The sequence below is a fragment of the Anguilla rostrata genome, chromosome 15 (assembly GCF_018555375.3).
Source record: "Anguilla rostrata isolate EN2019 chromosome 15, ASM1855537v3, whole genome shotgun sequence".
Lineage (NCBI taxonomy): Eukaryota > Metazoa > Chordata > Actinopteri > Anguilliformes > Anguillidae > Anguilla > Anguilla rostrata.
This window is the reverse complement of record NC_057947.1, coordinates 18,988,188-19,006,444: the sequence shown is the minus strand read 5'-3', so window position 1 is coordinate 19,006,444 and position 18,257 is coordinate 18,988,188. Positions and strand designations below refer to the sequence as shown.

Below are 18,257 nucleotides of genomic sequence, written 5' to 3'. Positions count from 1 at the left end.
TCAACAGGGACCTTTTAAAACTAACCATTTGTTTAATAATGAAGAATTCAAAGACAAAGAAAACAAGTCAAACCTGCATTGTGTTAACATAATGCTGGTTTGGATCATTACCATTTGCAAAGAAATTATGAGCCAATTGATTCACCTCACTCTTTAATTTGATAAGTTTAAAATAAGTACTTAATGTGATAATTTACAATATAGCACTATGAATATGGGATTTTTATTCTTCATAGCATGCATAGCTATTTCTAACATAATGTGGCTACAGAGGGTAAATAGTCCTTCAAAACTGGGAAGGTGTAATTAAGACAAATTTACAGATAGTTTAAACTATGGGATTGCAGTTTTGGTTGGAACAAAAAACATCATACTCAGGAGTCCCCTGGACCAAGTTTGAAAAGCACTGCATTGAGCAGGGGTCCTCAACATTGAATCGAGAGTGCTGCTTTTTGTTGTTTTTCATTTTAACATTAAAATCAGCAACCCACAAACCATCATACTGTGCATGTCTCGGCACTGGAACATCACCAGTGGTGTATGTAAGGAGAGTCATTAGTCCAGCAGTGAGTTCAAGTTAGGCTATTTGATCAATAATTGTGACGTCAGATCGTCATGGATATTGCTTTTGAAAATGATAAAAACATACTTGTACTGCCACTGTCTTGTGACACTCATCCAATGTATTCATATAGTGTTAACTACATTTACCATTTGACATTAATATAAAAATCTCACCTACTTTTAATTTTCATATTTGTATTTGTTAATTTTTATTCGCTGTATTTGCTCCTTAAAATTGGAATTTGGGTTTTCATACAACGGGGAAATAAACCCAGCAACGGGGCTTTTCCTAGGTGTCTGGCAACCCCAGGCACTTCGGAATTTGTCACTTCTTTTTTTTATACGGTCTATGCTTCTATCAAAGTTCGCAGCTCCGTCACGAACTGAACCACGTAAAGGTAAGATCGTACTTTACAGTGCGATTATATAACAGAAATAATACGACGATTTAAAATAATTTTACACGAAAATCAACTTTAAAAAAAAAAAACATAACATGTTTGAAGATGTTTTAACAGATTATATTGATAAAATGAAACGATGCGTAGCTTAGTTTTTTGCCTAAAACTTTGATATCGGTTTCATTTCAGATATAGGCCAAGAAGAATTATAAATGTATCACGATCAATAGCATTACATTACAGTCATTTAGCAGAAGCTCTTCCAGAGCGATTTACACAACTTTTACATAGCATCCATTTATACAGCTTATATATACTGAAGCTTTGCAAGTTAAGTAGGCCTACCTTGCTCATAGGTACAACGGCGGTGTCCTAGCAAGGAACTGAACCTGTGACCTTTCGGGTGAATGTGCTAATGTTTGTCAGGTTTCTCAAGTTTGCAGGCAGGGTGTTCCAAACATGTTATGCTTTAAAAGAAAAGGCTGATTGGCTAAAAGTGCTTTTCCTTAATGGTATTATGCAGTCCCCTCTTGTGGATGCCCTAGTGGACCTCTGTCAGCACAGGAGGAGCGAGAGGATTAAGGATTGTAAAAACAAAAAATTTGACCAGATTTTCCCATGTTTTTTGAAAAATTGATGTATGTTTTTTAGAATTAAGTTGTGAATCAATTATGAGTCCCAGATATTTAAACTCATGTAGGCTATTTGCTTGGTGAAAGTTTACCTGGTGGTTGAGAAACAAACAAAACCAGCTTTCCTTTTCAATTTGGATGTTACCACAACTCACTTCCCGGTAAGTTACGAAGTTGCTTGTGCATAAATGTTTGCACACTATTTTTTCATAAAGCCCCATGCTTCATGATCTGAGGATGTGGCTGGTCTCACGTTACATTGGAAATGTGTTTGTTTGATTAATATTAGCATGTTCAACCTCTATATGCATATTATAGGAAGTTTTCATTAACTGTTACAATTATTCCACCCCTCTGTTACAATTACTGTATACTGAATAGGTTGTATGAATCTAACCTCAGACTGCCTGTACTTTGGTTTAAATTGTACCCGACTTGATTAAGTTATGAACACAATTGAAACGGGTAATGACTAATGATATGCCAAAGCTGTTTGAAGTACAATTTCATACTGCTAGGTTAAATATTTACTGAGTGAATGAGCAAATTCCAAAAACATTTATACCAACTCTCCCCTATTTGCCATGTCAAAAAAGCAATGCAATAACAACACTTGACAAAAACACATGTTTATGTGAGAAATCTAATCAAAATTTTTTTACCATATTTTCTTGGAATATGTATTAGTTTTATAAAGCTTGTTTCCAGACACTCCAGATGGGAAACCTCAGCCCTTTCTGTAGTATGAAGAATACACTGGCAACAGCTCTACCAATGGACACCTCTCAGGCATTTAGTCTTAACAATCTTTAGGCTAGGTAGCCTACGCAACTTGGGATGTCCATTATACGATTCGATTTTTATGTCCCAGAAATGCAGTATTGCTTTATTTTCCTCATACTTTGTTTTGATTGAAGTATTATTCCAAGCACGGCTCATCGCTGATTTATCAGAGTAGTGATTGTATTTTATTTTTCTTTATTTAGGATCCCCATTAGTTATTACCTCAGTAACAACTATTCTTCCTGGGGTCCACACAAAAGACAAGACAAGATAAGACATTCAAACATCACATTATAGACAGTACACATTATCAACAAAACAAAATGAAATAAAAAATAAGAGAAAATAAGTAGTTCTCTCACATTCATAATGGTTAAAGCAAATAATACAGTTAGTAGGCTAGGTATATATAAGTACTGTATATATCACTGCCCAATGCTACTAGTGCATAGTGAAGCCTTACCCGGGCTAACACCACAAATATAATCAACCTTCACATACAAATTGTATGTTGTAAGTGATGCCGCTGAGGAATGACAACAGCCCTTATTAAGTCTGTGGAAATCCATTTCATGCTCCTTCCATAATGACCAACTGAACATAATGGTCAACTTCAAAATATCAATTTTACTGGCAGTCAACAGGTTATTGAAATAAATATAAATGATCAGGCCTATTATTTTTATAACAGCATATTAATTATGTTCTATTACAGCCACAATACTATTATAAAAATGGATGCATAAACAAACTGCATTGACTCTTTGAACTTTACTACCTAATTTACTCCCAAGGGTCCCTCCTTACCCTTGAGAGGTAGACCACATGGACTTACAACTCAGTGTTGCCAATGTTGTTATATTTGGCAGTTTTTTTTAATGTTCCTCTTTCAGCAAACCATTCTCATTCATTGGTGAATTTGGCACGAGAAAGGTATTTCTGGTGCCTTACGCAGATTCAAAGGGCAGTGGTCTAGCACAAAAGGGAGTGGCCTAGCTCCAAACGGTCAAAGTTTAGTGTAACCCTAACCCGCCTCTTTGGAGCTAGACCACACCCCTTTGGAGCTTGACCCCTCGCATTTGGAGCAGTTACACGCACCAGAAATACATACTTGTTTGGCGCAGAGGCTTGCTGGTGGGTGGGTGACGAATCAGAAAAAAGTTGCTCCTACAAACTTTTTTCTCTCACTCATCTCGTAGAAATGCATATTAACTAGACAGGCAGGCACGCCCTCAGCTAACCTCAGCTTGTGAAGTCCCGGAAGTAAGCCTGCACTCCGTGTGTTGAGGGCAGAACACTGGAGCTCCCATTAAAGTGAATGGGGAATATCCACTTTTTTTGTAGTTCATTGGGAATCAGACTTTTGGAGGCAAAATAAAACGTCTTCGATGGTATTTTGAAACTCAATTGACGACCGTTACGTTTCATATGAAAAGCAGATATAAAAATGTGGAGAATATTCAGATTTTAATAAAAGAAAAAACTTCTGGACCAAAAAAACCGTTGTTTCAGAAACTGCTGCACATAATGAAATTTATTATCACAAAAAATGGACCGACGAGGTTTTCTTTGGTTGTTAAATCACCGTGGATTTCTACATTGAATTCAATTGCCAGCAAGTGCTTTTGTCCTCATGCATGCGCAGTAGAGGCTGTTTCCCGTTACTTCCTAGGCTTCACCGACTGGCCCCTCCTACCCTCTCCAGTTTCTATGTACGCTCTACGTTTAGGTTACTTCCTAGGCTTCACAGTTCCTACCCTCTCCAGTTCCTATTTATGTAGTCGCTATGGCTATCTAGGCTGAATGTTCTGCTGCATTTATGCTCTACGAGATATCACGTTGGTGGGTGGATTTTATATTTTATTTTACACGCATAATACTGAGCATGGACAGGATGGAGGCCTATTACTTAATGCAAAGCATTTGCTTTGATTTCCCGTGTTTCTGTGGTGCTGAATTTGCGGTTTGTATGCACAAGCGTGCGTGCGGGTGCTTGCTGACTGTCTCCGGTCTTGCGATAACGTTTTATTAGGTGTGTGTATGTTTATATGCGCGCTGACACACGTTCTATGTATTTATGTAACTGGGCAGGTTTGAGGCTCTGATTTGGCATGGGGACTGTTTTCAAATCTGGAAACATAGTTACTTGTCTCTCGATCCTGTCAGAAGTTTTTCTGATAGTCAAAGTTAATACAGGGTTTGTCCTGGCTCCAGGGTTTAGGTGGTGACTTTGTGTGAGTGACTTTGTGTGTGTTGTGTGTCGGTCCAGTTTACTGGCATCATCAACCTGATGCAAGGGCGTAACTTTAGTTTGAATACTGGGGCCAGTTGTTGAAAATCACGAAAAAGCTTTAGAAATCAATGTGAGAAATGATTGCAAGAACATACGCAACAATAACAAATGCTGGAAGTTTCAAAGAAAATCGGGTACTTGCCAACTGCTATGGAAAGCTCTAGTGAAATACATTGATAGCCTGGAGCTTTTGCTCTCTTAATTCAGGCCATTGCGAAAAGCATGCTTTTTATCTGTTGCAGAACGTTGTTAGAAATAAAGCATGTTTAAATTGCATCACCAGAAACACGGTTACCATGTGTCCATTTTTATATCTAGTTTGTTTTGGTACATCAAGCGGTACATTGCAGGGTTTAGACCTTGTTGGAGCTTTTGTCACTGATGTTACCATAATGGGGAGAGGATCACCGGGCAACACGGCAACGGCTGACTGGGTGTGACACACCAGGGAGGGAGATGCGGCAGGCGCCGGGTAACAGCGTCGGTTGCTGCATGGAGAGAGCGCGCACCCACACAAACGCTAAATAAAATACACGGACACCTTCCCCCTTCGTCCACGGGTTCCGGGAAAAAGAAAACTAAAACAAAGACAAAAGGAAGTAAAATGGCGCGACAACATTCCCGTGCGCCGCCCGTAAGTGGCCCGCCTTTCAAGACAGGTCCAGCTCCTCCAGCATCCCAGCTGAGAATTACTTCCTTTTTCTTTATTTTCTCAAACACAATTCCAAAATGAACCGAAACCAATAACCGCACTCTCGAATGTGAGCTCCCGATCTCGACCCCGAACTGTGGAGAGTTGCACTCCTTTAAACACCTCGGCTGATTAGCTAACGCAATCCAGGTGCGCGCACCAGCTGGCGCACGGGGCCTCCAGCGGACCGAATGGCACACAGGGCCAGTCAAATATCTGATTGCAACAACAGATCCTGGACAAAAATCCTGATTCCAGCGCATTGCAGAACCTGTAGACTATAGGCCTATGTTGCTGCATATTGTTTCTCCTAGCATTTAGGAATAGGCTATTGTTAAATTGTGTAGGCTTATAAGCTATAAATAAGTCATATAGGCTACATTAAGGTCGACAGTTACTATCCACAACTGCCGAAAAACCAAGGAAATCATCAAAACGAAGGTAATTAGCGACTTCCGTGACAAACACCCAGCCTTACTGATCGGTAGCCTATATCCCAATCACATCATGAAATCCCTACTACTCGCATCTCAAAATAATTTTTCACATTATCATGCTGTATTAATTTCACCCCCCCCCCCCCCCCATATTTCTCCTATAGGCGGCTTAGGCCGCTTGAAAAAAAAACACTTAGATGGCCAGCCTAAGACATTTCAGTGCAGGAAAAACATAGATATGGTGACCCTGCAACACTTTTAAAATTTAAATAATTTTTACTTTCGTTCTTAAAAATGTTCCTACGACAAAACAATATGAGATTTATGACATGAGACCTTTGTTTTTGTGCATATCCCAGTTGTATGAAATGAGGAATGCTGGCTGTTTGTAAATTGTATGTGCAATCCTGTTCATGTTCATGTGATTTGCATAAGTAAACAGCCATGAACAAATACAGATAACATAAAAATTATGAATGCCAAAACGGAAACATTCTTACACGCAGTCTACGATCAAGTGTGGTCATACACGTTTCGTGAATGAGGCCCATTGTCTTCATTTTTAAATTCTTTCAAATTGTCCTTCTTGTGTCTCACAGGGTATCGAAATGTTTATACTTGGAATATGGAACCCTTTCCTGTGTCAAAGGTAGGCTTCATTCTTAAATCACAAGATGTACATTTCTCTTGACGCACAGCGCTGACAAGCATGAGGAGAAGTGACACTACTGTGGATATCACCTGAAGTGACAGAGTTGAAATGTGCTCTGTGTAGCTTTACTGTAAGACCAAATATTTGCAGTTTATAGTTTTACTGAGCGGGTCAACCATGTAGTCAGCTAGGAGTATCTGAATTCTACACATTTATTGTTAGGTTTCACAAATAAAAAAGTGTAGTAGCTCAGTAAACATGGAGACTGTTTTACACACAAGTTGTTTTGACCTTTAACACAGCTGGGTATTGGCTTAAGAATCTGGCTGAAAGGTATATCAGCAGGTACCGCATTATCTTTGAAAGTAAAAACCTTCTGGTTACAAACCATGTCCAAATTTCACCTTCAGAACTCGGCTTGTGCTCTTAGGTCTTTTCTGCTGGCAGTGCTGCTGGCAGTCAGTTTGGGAGAGGAGGCTGCGGAGACTGGAAATGACGTCAGGCCCAACTTTATCCTCATGATGGTAGACGATCTTGGCATCGGGGACATTGGCTGCTTTGGTAATGACACCATAAGGTAACTTGTCTCAGGCGTAGCTTTATGAACATGCTGTGGGGGTGCATTAGCCATAGCCTTGGCCAGAGTTCAGTCTTATCAATCCATACACGGCTTGAGATCTTTGCATTTTAATGTAGGAATTTGAACTTGTGAGAAATGACCACATTCAAAGTTTCCATTCAGAACAGTGATAATCACTATAGCCTGACCGATGCCAGATTTTTTGGGTCCGATGCCGATCCCGATTTTGGAGAGTCCTAGCCCACCGATTACCGATGTTTTGACTGATATTTTGTCAAAAAGTGCAACGTTTTCAAATCAATTTTATTGATTTATTTATCAATTATTAAAGTTTCTATATTTAAGAACATTTAACTTATAAGCAAACAAATAAAAATAAACACACAAATAACTTTTTAGATAAAAAAGTAAAAGATTATATAAAATTAAATATATATATTAACACCATCTTTAAGTGTGTGAAATCAAAATAACTCCACACCTTGCTTTTACTCCTTTCTTTTCCTGCCATCTATAAAAAAATAATTAAAAAAAAATCAGTTTTCCAGTTTCAAACATGTATTTTTATGAATATTATTATTGTTGTTGTTGTTATTATTAATTTGTTATTATTTCTTAGTATCTATTCTCAGTAAATTAATTATATTTTCTTACTTTATTCCTACTACATGATCTCAAAGAGTAAGACTTTATCTACCGAGCTTCCCTGTCCATAAGAATTCGGTGGTGAAAATAACTACAATGCGCTCTGACGGGTGACTAGATGACACACTCGCTCGCGATAACGCATTAGCTATTGACACAGCCTCATTATTTCTTATTATATATTCTCAGTAAGTTAAATTATATTTTCTTATTTTATTTCTACTACATGATCTCAAAGAGTAAGACATTATCTAGCGGAGCTAATGAGTGAATCAAGTGTAACGTTAGATGAAATTAAATCGACTGGATGAAATACGTGGGGAAAAAAAACTACAATGCGCTTTCGTGCAGGTTACCAGCGCTAACTGTTGGTTGATTCACTTCTCCAACAGCAATCCTTCTCTCATGTTATCACGACAAAGCTAGATAACATGGCTTAAAATGATCCACGTTAGAAGTGTTTTATCGGCGTTTTTACTGTCTGGTTAGCTTGCTACGATGACGCGTGACTAGATGACACACTCGCTTGCAATAACGCGTTGGCTATTGACACAGCATCATATAGTAGCTAATATCATTATCTCAGATAAAAAACAAAAACAAATGTGTGATGCATTCAATCACCATTTTATTTTGGCTGGTTATTTATTTGAGAATACAGCGATGTCCTCTGGAAATGTAGATTATGTGCTTATGTGCTCACTGCCACTTCATAAATGCTTGCTAGCCTGCTAAAGTGAACCAAATATGTTAGCTAGCTCGCTCGCTTGATAATGAGGATTGATTAACATAGTGGTCGTATAAACGCATTTAATTAAAAAGTTTCACTAAATATACCTACCTTTATTGCGGCAATCGAATCTGTGCAGACAAGATGAGGCACGAGTGACAAACGTCTTATTGCAGAAGTAGCGCGTCAGCTGCTGCAGTTCACACTTGTATTAGAGCTCCCTCTACTGGATAATTCTAGTAAATTGCAATTACAACGTTCGAACAGACAAGTACAGATAAATAACCAATGTTTTTTTGTTTATTATACTTATTTAAAAATCGGGACACATCGGCTGCATAACTGCCGATACCGATGTCGTCAAATAAGTCAAGTAATGGCCGGGCTCTAATAATCACACGTGTACCGGGCAAAGCAAGGCAGGGTTAATGGCCAGAAAAGTTGCACTGGACGTGTCTTTATATGTTTCCGGCCCATAGACGATTACTGTGGCAAATTACTTACTCCCCTATCGCAGCAACCAATGTCGTGCTAATGCTCAGACCAACTAGCTTTTGTAACCTGAATGTGCTGCGGAGATGTAAATGACAGTTTGTGAGACGCCATTCATTACCCTGTTCGGTGTCATCATCTACAGCCGTCAGTGTAACATAAACAGTGCAGCTTAAAGTAACTAAGCTCTCCCTGGTTTCTGGCCTGCATTTATAAAGCAAAGCTCTCACTGTTCAGTGTCACTGCTTGCCCCTCTATCTCCAGAACCCCCAACATTGACCGGCTGGCTCGGGAGGGGGTGAAGCTAACTCAGCACATTGCTGCCGCACCCCTCTGTACTCCCAGCAGAGCGGCTTTCATGACTGGCCGGTACGCCCTGCGGTCAGGTGCGTCCCCCTCATTCCCCTCTCGCTATTTACATAGTCCTAATATCCCTAGGGGTTCCAAAATTCTGAGCCCATTACCCACTTTAATACCACTTGATAAAATGTAGGCTGACTTGTGTTAAAATATGTAAATAAAAGGTTTTTAATGTATGCCAATGGTAACTAGTACATTGCTTGCTATTGGTGGAGTGTGTAATTTCACTGCTGTGAATGTCAATGAAAACTGTATTATTTACACTATCCTGACCCCCAGAGTGGGAACTGTTGTCCAACAGAACAGGTGTGAGAATCCAGTCCGGGAGGGCTGCAGTGTCTGCTAGTTTTTGTTGTGTTTCACCGGTGATTCTTTCAAGCAGTTGATTGGTTTAAGAGTCCACACATTTCTCAAGACCTTGATTGGCTGCTGATTGAAAAGAAAGCACAAAAACCTGCGAACACTGTGACCTCCAGGACCAGAGTTTGACTGAGTTTGACAGTCTTAGAGGTAGTAATCATGCAGAAGGATTGCCTAGAGCAGGGGTGTCAAAGTAAATTCCCACGGGTCTGTAGTGTCTGTGGGCTTTTGTGGTTTCCTTTCAATCAGCTGCCAGACCCTGAAAACTAAGTTTAGTGAATTCTTTAGCCAATCAATGACTTGAAAGGACCACTGGGGCTGAGAACACCCCACAATCCAGCTGCCGCTGTGGCCCTTCAGGAATGGAGTTTGACACCTGTGGCCTAGAGGTTTAAGGGTCACCTATCTCCTCATCTTCAAATGGGGGAATGTGTGTGTGTGTGTATTTTCCAGGGCTTGGCAGCAGAGGGAGGGTACAGGTCATTTTGTTTCTGGGAGGGTCTGGGGGTCTCCCTCAAAGTGAGATAACCTTTGCCAAGCTCCTTCAGAGGCAAGGCTACAGCACAGGAATTGTGGGTAAATACCCTCCGACTGCTTAATAAAGGCACACATCACATTTTGTTACACTTATAGGATACATTTATTACATTTATTTATTAAACTACGATATTGTTACAGCACACATTCATAATCTTGTGTTTTGCTGTTTTTGGACAACTTGTGTACAATGTACGTTATATGAATTATTTGCTTATATAGTGACTTGCATGGGTCACATTTTATGCATAGTTCATTCATAAGGCTGGATGTTGAACTTGTTCAGTGGCTCTCTACCCTGGTTCTGCTAAGCTACAAGATCTGGTTTTCATTGTTACACAGCTCTAAATTTGATTACATAGGACACTGAACCCACCTAGATTTCTTAAGTCTTAGCTGGTTGCTAATTTTAAGTTGAAAACAAAAACCAGCAGATCCTGTACCTCCCTTGGTCTCCTGACCTGCAGGGCCTGTTTAAGAATGTTTTGGGTAGGGGACATTGTGCTATACAACGGACAGTGCCTCATAACCCTTGAATGTAACATTCAAAAATAATCTGTGTGTTTTCACATTTCCTTTTGAAGGAAAGTGGCACTTAGGTGTGAGCTGTGAGAGCAGGGAGGACCACTGCCACCACCCCAACCAGCACGGCTTTGACTACTTCTACGGTCTGCCCTTCACCCTTTTTAATGACTGCAAGCCAGGGGAGGGGAAGGAAATTCTAGTCGACTTCGAGAGGGCTTTACGGGACCTGACTGTGCTGGCGGCCCTCTCCATGGCGACTTTGGTCATTGTGCGAGTCTGCGGCCTGTTGAAGGTCAGCCTGAAGGTCGTCTTTCTGCTGGCGGCCCTGGGCCTCCTGGGATTTGCTGTTTGGCACATACCCTTTGCACACATTCAGAGGTGGAACTGCATCATCATGAGGAACCAAGAAGTGGTGGAACAGCCCATAAACTTAACCACCCTGATGCAAAGGCTCATTGGGGAGGCTGAGCAGTTTGTGGAGAGGTACAAACGAGCCCCTCCACTGTCCTCAGCTGCGTCTGAGCCTTGTCTTTTGTGCATATTGGTACCACATGGATGCTTGCTTTTCCATTTTAGATTCAGTTGGTCTGATTTTAGTAGTATTTTTATGTTTGAAACCATATTTCCATTGTTTGTCAAAAGTGGCAAGATAATATAAAATGTAGAAAGGTAATAGGTAAAGTTCACATTGAATTATACCTTTTTGTAAGCATTTTGTTGTTACACTTTCAGCAAATGTTGCTGTACATGTTATGTTAAAGGAAAAGGGTGGCTTTTTCCATAGTGTATTGGTAAAAGGCAAATCTGAATTTGAAAGAAAAATCCAGAATCGCACCCTACATCCCACTCTTATTTAAAAGTTATTGGGGTGGAAAACTCATGTGAGCTGTGGTATTGAGAATACCTCCTTGACAGAATGTTTGCATTTCCCCTGCAGAAACCAGCACAAACCCTTCCTACTGTTCCTCTCCCTGGTTCATGTCCACACGCCTCTCTTCATATCCGAGGGCTTTGCTGGGAAGAGCAGACACGGGCTGTACGGTGATAATGTAGAAGAGATGGACTGGATGGTTGGTAAGTTGGTTTGGAAGGCACTGGTGCCATTGTGCAGCTGCCCTTGTTCTCTGACAGTCACAGCCCTTGCAGAGATTGATTCATTTACTGTTATCTCACATGGGTTTTTCACAGGTACCATGCAAATATAAGGTCTTAACTGGTGTTCATTCTGGAGGACTGTGGGCCAGATTTGCTAAGACTTTTGCAACTAGTTTCAGGTGCAGATATGATGCATTCTGCCCCAGAAGCATGCGTTGTATGTATCAAATAGGCACACTGGGCTGGAAGTGTAGTATGCGTGTCATCTACATTAGACGTCACAAGGTGCACTTATCTCCTTAATGCATATGTATTTAAAGGAGGATCACGCAAATGATGGCGGGATATATTATAAGTATGTATTCCGTTGAATTTACTAAAGTTCACACAACTAACAAGGGTCAATTTTTGCATGAAAATTTCTCTTCCTCTAAAGAGCAGGCATAAATCAAGGCGCAAGCAAGATGGAGACATAGGTATAGATCGAAGATGCACTGAGAGAATCTTTACAACAAGAATCATACTACTTCAACTCCCCGAGCAAGAAATCAAACAGTGCAGATTAAGCAGCCACGGAATAATTAACATGGGGCACCTGTTGCGCAAAAGCAGCATAGAAAACTAATTTAAACTTGATGAAAATAATCAGAAAAAAGGCACTCCCAGCTGTTAAAGCCTGTCCGGTGTGAACGCAGCCTAATAGTTATGATTCAAAACTGCTTAAAAAGTCAAGGAAAGCACTAAAAATGGAGAAAGATGCAGAACTGCCAAAAAAGAGACATAGGAAAAGCATGGAATCAGTGACACCTGCGACTTCTGTGACAAACACCCAGCCATATAAATAATTACACTGCTGGGAGGATAAAAAGAAGACCTAGAACCTCCCACACAACATTCTCATTCCATCCCATCAACAGTCAAGCTTAGCATCGTTACACTTTCGCATGAGGATCATTGCTTTTCACTGTTTTCATTGCCTTGGAGGTAAGCATTCGAATTGGAATTGATCAATTCCAAACTACTAAGATCTGAACTGGAATTGTCCATGCATTTAAATTTAAATTGAATTAGCCACAGATTGAGTTGGTAACTCTAAGCAAGGACTTGCAAGGAGCAAAGGACATAGTAATTTAGATTTTTGCATTTATTTATAATTGATTATATATAATTGATTGATAATTTGCAAAAATGCAAAGGAAAATTATGGACATTTTGTTAAATTCATGAATTCAATTACACCTAATTTCCTGAACTGGCTAAATGAAATGCTTTTAGAGGAAGTGGCAAAGCTAACCCCTCCATTTCTTACAGGCAGGATGATGGATGTGGTTGAGAGACTGGGGCTGGCTCAGAAGACCCTCATGTATTTCACGTCCGATCACGGGGGCCATGTCGAGATCGCCAACACTCAGGGACATCTGGGAGGCTGGAATGGGATCTACAAAGGTAACAAAGCAGAGAAACACGCTCAGATAACCCTGTTAGCCATGGAGAGCCATAGTTACTGCCATCAAGTACTCAGGTATCCATGGAGAGTGGTAGTTACCATTGGAAAAATAGGTAAATCACTATTGGTTTGTCTTGTTCTTTAATTATTACTTGTCCTGCTTTGGAAACCTGTATCCATGGGCACAGTTTTTTGCATTTTTGTATTAATACTTACTACTCTCATATTGTAAGTAACTATACACAACTATACTAGTGAATACAAATCAAATCTATGAACATAGCTACATTCTCTTTCTTGGAAACAAGCATTACATTACATTACAGGCATTTAGGAGATGCGCTTATCTAGAGCTTATCTGACTTACACAGCAATTACATTGTACCTGTTTACGCAGGTCTGCATGCAAACACAGGTTCGCATGCACAGCGAGAAACAGGAGGATGAGAGAGCGTGCCGTTTCTCTTTGTTCTTTTTTTAATGTAAAAAAGCAAAGGAACCATGGCTACAATGAGCCAACAAAGCTGATTAAAACAATGTGCTGCCACTTAACAAGGCCTGTTTCTAATGTAACATTAAATCAGCAATATGCCTAAACAAAGATATCTTTAAAATGCATTTAAAACAGAATTGGAAGCCTCACTCAAAAGTCACGATTCAAACAGGCTTGATTTAATGGTCCTCAAATTAAATAAATCATGTGTCATAGTTAGTAGTCGGAAATGAAACTAACCAGGTTTTTAGATCAGATTTATTGATAAAGGCTATTCGCCAACTAGCTGAATATACTATTAAATGGTATTTTTCATCCCGCAACAATTGTGTTGGTTCCCTCAGGATGCCAGTCCTGTTGCATGGCTCTAGCTCCAGGCTCTGTTTCCTTTTGTAAAAGGCTCACTCCAGCCCTCCTGTGACGAAGGCACACAGAAATGCTCTCCATTGTGCAACGTCATGAGCGCTGTTTATTCGAACTGTTGAACCGTTGTGCACACACGCGTTCAGGGATCGGGTGAACCCGTCGGCAAACGCGCGACCTCCGCTCGGACCTCTGAATCGGAAAGCGGAATTGTCTGAGGAAACAGAGCGGCTGCCTGTTAGCGTCTCACAAAGGCTGTCTTTGTTGCACGTGTAGGGGGGGGGGGGCGGCGGCGGCTGCGGACAGAAGCTTCTGGCCGTCCGTGAGGGTCTGGCCTGGATAATGAGGTCTTTATGTACCTCCCTGGCATGGTGTGCACTCCGAAGGCGAGGCCTACAAAGCGGGTAGTGTTGTAACCTTCCCCCCACGCACCTCTGCGGCTCTCGCTCTTCTCACCTCCACAGACCTGACTGGTTGCAAAACAAATTAAACGCCTCTCCCTCACACACACGTTTACACCCTCTGTCGCCTTCTTTCTTTCTTTTTCTCACGCCCCTATTTAAATTCAGCTTGGTGTACAATACAGTAGAAATCCCCCCTTCCACACACACATACACACTGAATTTGTGTTCTTGTTTCTCCTTCATGCAGCCCCTGTGTATAAAATATGTTTTCATCTGTATCTATGAAAGCCGCCTAACAGGTCAGGAAGGCTGTTGGAAAATTTGGCGGTTGAGCACGGAGCCACATATCCAGCTTGCCTTGGGCACAGAGCTAAACACTCCACCCCACAGCTTGAGCGCCAAGCTAAACACTTCATCTCACAGGCTTTATTTAAGCACAGACCTACACATCCCACTTCTCAGCTATGTGGGAGGGAGGGCCTCTTTGAAATGGCGTAGCTGTAGTGTCTGGAATCTTTATTAGATTTTCTGTAGAGGGAAATCTTTCTCATGTTTCCAGGACACAGTAGCCCCATGGTCTGAGAGGAAGTTCCTGAAGGGCCAGAACCACTTCAAGTGACGGAAATTTTGTTGCTCTTGCTTTGGAATGTCAACACCCCCGAATTCTTGTCCCGTCTGCAGGGGGGAAGGCCATGGGCGGCTGGGAAGGGGGCATCCGGGTGCCAGGGGTGTTCCGCTGGACTGGCCGGCTGCCGGCCGGGAGGGTGATCGACGAGCCCACAAGCCTCATGGACCTGTACCCCACTCTGGTCACACTGGCAGGGGGTCAGCTGCCACAGGACAGGTAGGGGCGAGGGTGGCATGGCAGTTGGTGAGGTGGGGGGAGAGGGAGTGAGCAGTTACAGGTAGGGTTGGTGAGTGAGGGGGAAGTTTGTGGGGGAGAGGGCTGCTTTATGGGATGAAGAATAATAATCATCATCATCAGAGTAATCGTTCCTGCACACAGGGTGCTAGACGGCCATGACCTGATGCCTCTGATGGAGGGCAGAGTCCAGCGGTCCAAGCACGAGTTCATGTTCCACTACTGCGGGGTGTACCTCAACGCTGTCCGCTGGCACCCGCCCGACAGTGAGTCCCACAACATCTCCCTTTCACACGTCTGAGAGCACGCCTGCACTGGCCCCCTGCAGCTGCTGGTACAAGAATAGCCTGTTAGATGGACAATAAAGAACCCATGTCTTTCTCTCTGTGTGCTTTTGACTGTCTATTGTTTTGTCATTCTGTCTGTCTCTGTTGTTGTTCTGCCTTCCTGCCGGTCTTTAGTTTACTTAGTTTAACAAAGCCTCACACACAACCTTGTCTGTCCGTCTTTCCATCAGGTGACGCCATTTTCAAGGCCCACCTCTTCACTCCCAACTTCTCTCCCAAGGGGGCAGAAGGTTGCTACAACATCAAGGTGTGCCAGTGTCATGAAGGATTTGTCACCCACCACCACCCGCCCCTGCTGTTCGACCTGGCCCGGGACCCGTCCGAAACCAGCCCTCTCTCCCCGGACACGGAGCCCCGCTACGCCGAGGTGCTGCGGAGGGTGGCGGAGGCGGTGGAGGTGCACAGAAGGACCCTCGCGCCCGTTCCGGACCAGCTGACGTGGGAGCAGGTCCTGTGGAAGCCCTGGCTCCAGCCCTGCTGTGGGACGTTCCCCTTCTGCTCGTGCTCAGAGGCCAACAGCACCGCGGGGCAGGTGCGCTGAGGCCACCGCCCCCTGGCAACGCTCCCAATGCCAGGGCCAAAATGTCCTCCAGCTTTTATATTCACATTAAAGACTGAAGATTAGAATTTGTAATAAACTGGCTTTTTTGCATTACTGCAATGATGCAATTTCTGCAGATGAGGCGGAAATGTTTTTTTTATTTTTTTTCTAGCTGTGGCATGGATCAGTTTGATATTGTATTATTATTTACATGCGTAAATTTTGCCTTAAAGCAGAAGCACTCAACTGATGAGAACCAGAAAGTGCCCTTATTTCTGTGCTATGTGATGTCACTTTACAAAGGAGGACATAATGAGCATGATTGTGACATGTTCATCTTTAACACTCCTTAACCAGTATGAAGTGGGCCAGCTTCATCACTGAATATTTGGTTTGTGTCAAATCTTTTCCCATCAGCACATGCTTGCTTGCTACTGCATGAAGTTTCTCTCCATTCATGCCGCTTTATTGTCATCTTTTTGACTGCCATTGTCTTCTGTGCGCATTCCTATTTTAGTTTAGTTGTCTTGTTAGATTGGTTTAGATGTTTGTTCCTTTTTTAACAAAATTAATCAATGAACCGATAATAGCCAAACCTTTTATCTGATTATATCATTTTCAGGTTAGCGAAGGTTTCACATTTCACAAGGGCCCCACGTAAGTTTTATTAAACGCTCGGGTGCCTGCATTGTCTGAGGCGGTGCTGCTCAACTCTGTTCCTAGAGATCTACCATCCTGTAGGTTTTCATTCCAACCATTACAACACCTCATGCAACAGCTAGAGATCTCATTGAGCTGCTGATTTGTAGAATTAGGTGTGCCAAATTAGGGTTGAAATGAAAACCTGAAGGAAGGTTTACCTCCAGGAACAGGACTGGGCAGCCCTGGTCTAAGGTATACCAATTAAGCTGCTAAAATATAAAATCTGGAAAACATGACATTTTTCCACATTTGTTATTAGAATAAAATCACTAGACAAATCAGGCCATTTAGATTTGAGTCCAAGTGTGGCATCACAACAGATGTACTAATGAGGATTTCAGTCAAAGCAGCCAATCATCTTTAATGTGCTATTCTCATAAACTCTCACACACACCTTAACCTTGAGCATGGTGTTATTGTATTATTAGCAAGCTACCTACAACAGAGAATAGGCAGAATGTTGAGTGTCATCGGTAGTCACATCGTGTGCCGTTACTGGTTGCCCGTAAGCTAACCGGCATTACACAGCCTTCAAAAGAAGAGTGTAAGGAGTGGTTGGCTGCAGTTTATATTTGAGTGCGAGATCTCGGCATTTGCTGGTGTGCTCACTTATTTTGCCACCGAAATGAGGCACAGTACAATGTTGGCTTTGTAGCAAGGCTGGTGCTGAGAAAAGGGATCCTGGATCAAACATGTATGGTTTAATCACCTCTAGATCATTTAGGCCATGTTCACTTTTTCAGGAGATGGGAGAAGTGCTCCTGGGTCAGACAGTCAAATAAGGCAGAGAATGTGGAAAAAGAAAGTGCAACACCCACCCAAGACAGCCTGTCCAGCCTGAAGGGAGAGAAACTGAATGTGTTTTTGTGTAATATTTTTATTTTTACATTTTTTGAAAATTATCAAAATGTATTGTCGACCTTGTGGAATAATATCAAATTTCCAAAAATAGAATAACTGTGGACGTTTAAAGTATATATGCAATTAAATGCTGAAAGATTGTATTTGGTGTATGCTTTTAATGTTTCTTAGGTGGTAATGATACCATTATCCACAAGGTGGCACTGTTTCTCCACAGTAAACATGATCTTTCTTTTAACTGTCCATTTTCTTTTTTGTGCTTTCAGCTTGGTGATTCACAGATTCAGTAAACCCGTGTCCAAGGACATGCTGGAATTATATTATGGCAAATGTCTGAAGGGTGTAATGTCCACACATTTGAACTTCATTTGCTGTAGTGATTCTGACATTTGTTCAGAATTTCTGGCCTAACTGCACAAAGCATTAGGATGATTCAGCCTGCAGATTGACAGCAATAAGT

At 41.7% G+C, this 18,257-nt stretch overlaps 1 protein-coding gene across 4 annotated transcripts; it reads left to right on the top strand.

The window, feature by feature from the left end:
- Positions 1-879: 879 nt before the first annotated feature.
- Positions 880-18,035, top strand: arsh (arylsulfatase H). 4 transcript variants are annotated; one of them, XM_064311178.1, is made up of 11 exons: positions 880-962; positions 6,401-6,450; positions 6,884-7,030; positions 9,165-9,286; positions 10,074-10,196; positions 10,742-11,165; positions 11,620-11,756; positions 13,089-13,223; positions 15,166-15,328; positions 15,491-15,612; positions 15,864-18,035. In XM_064311178.1, the coding sequence occupies exons 2-11, from the start codon at positions 6,410-6,412 to the stop codon at positions 16,232-16,234; spliced, it is 1,785 nt and encodes a 594-aa protein (XP_064167248.1). In that variant the 5' UTR covers positions 880-962; positions 6,401-6,409; the 3' UTR covers positions 16,235-18,035. The 4 variants fall into 4 exon arrangements, with proteins under 4 accessions (XP_064167248.1, XP_064167249.1, XP_064167246.1 ...); XM_064311179.1 differs by lacking the exon at positions 880-962 and adding an exon at positions 3,954-4,222 and having other exon boundaries at positions 15,491-15,680; positions 15,864-16,002; XM_064311176.1 differs by lacking the exon at positions 880-962 and adding an exon at positions 3,959-4,222.
- The last annotated feature ends 222 nt before the right edge of the window (positions 18,036-18,257 follow it).

Excerpts from the sequence above, each read along its gene's own strand:
- arsh (XM_064311176.1), top strand. The coding sequence starts at position 4,184 with ATGTTCTGCTGCATTTATGCTCTACGAGATATCACGTTG. Across the intron at positions 11,166-11,619 it reads GCTGAGCAGTTTGTGGAGAG|AAACCAGCACAAACCCTTCC; the intron begins GTACAAACGAGC and ends TTTCCCCTGCAG. Across the intron at positions 13,224-15,165 it reads CTGGAATGGGATCTACAAAG|GGGGGAAGGCCATGGGCGGC; the intron begins GTAACAAAGCAG and ends TCCCGTCTGCAG.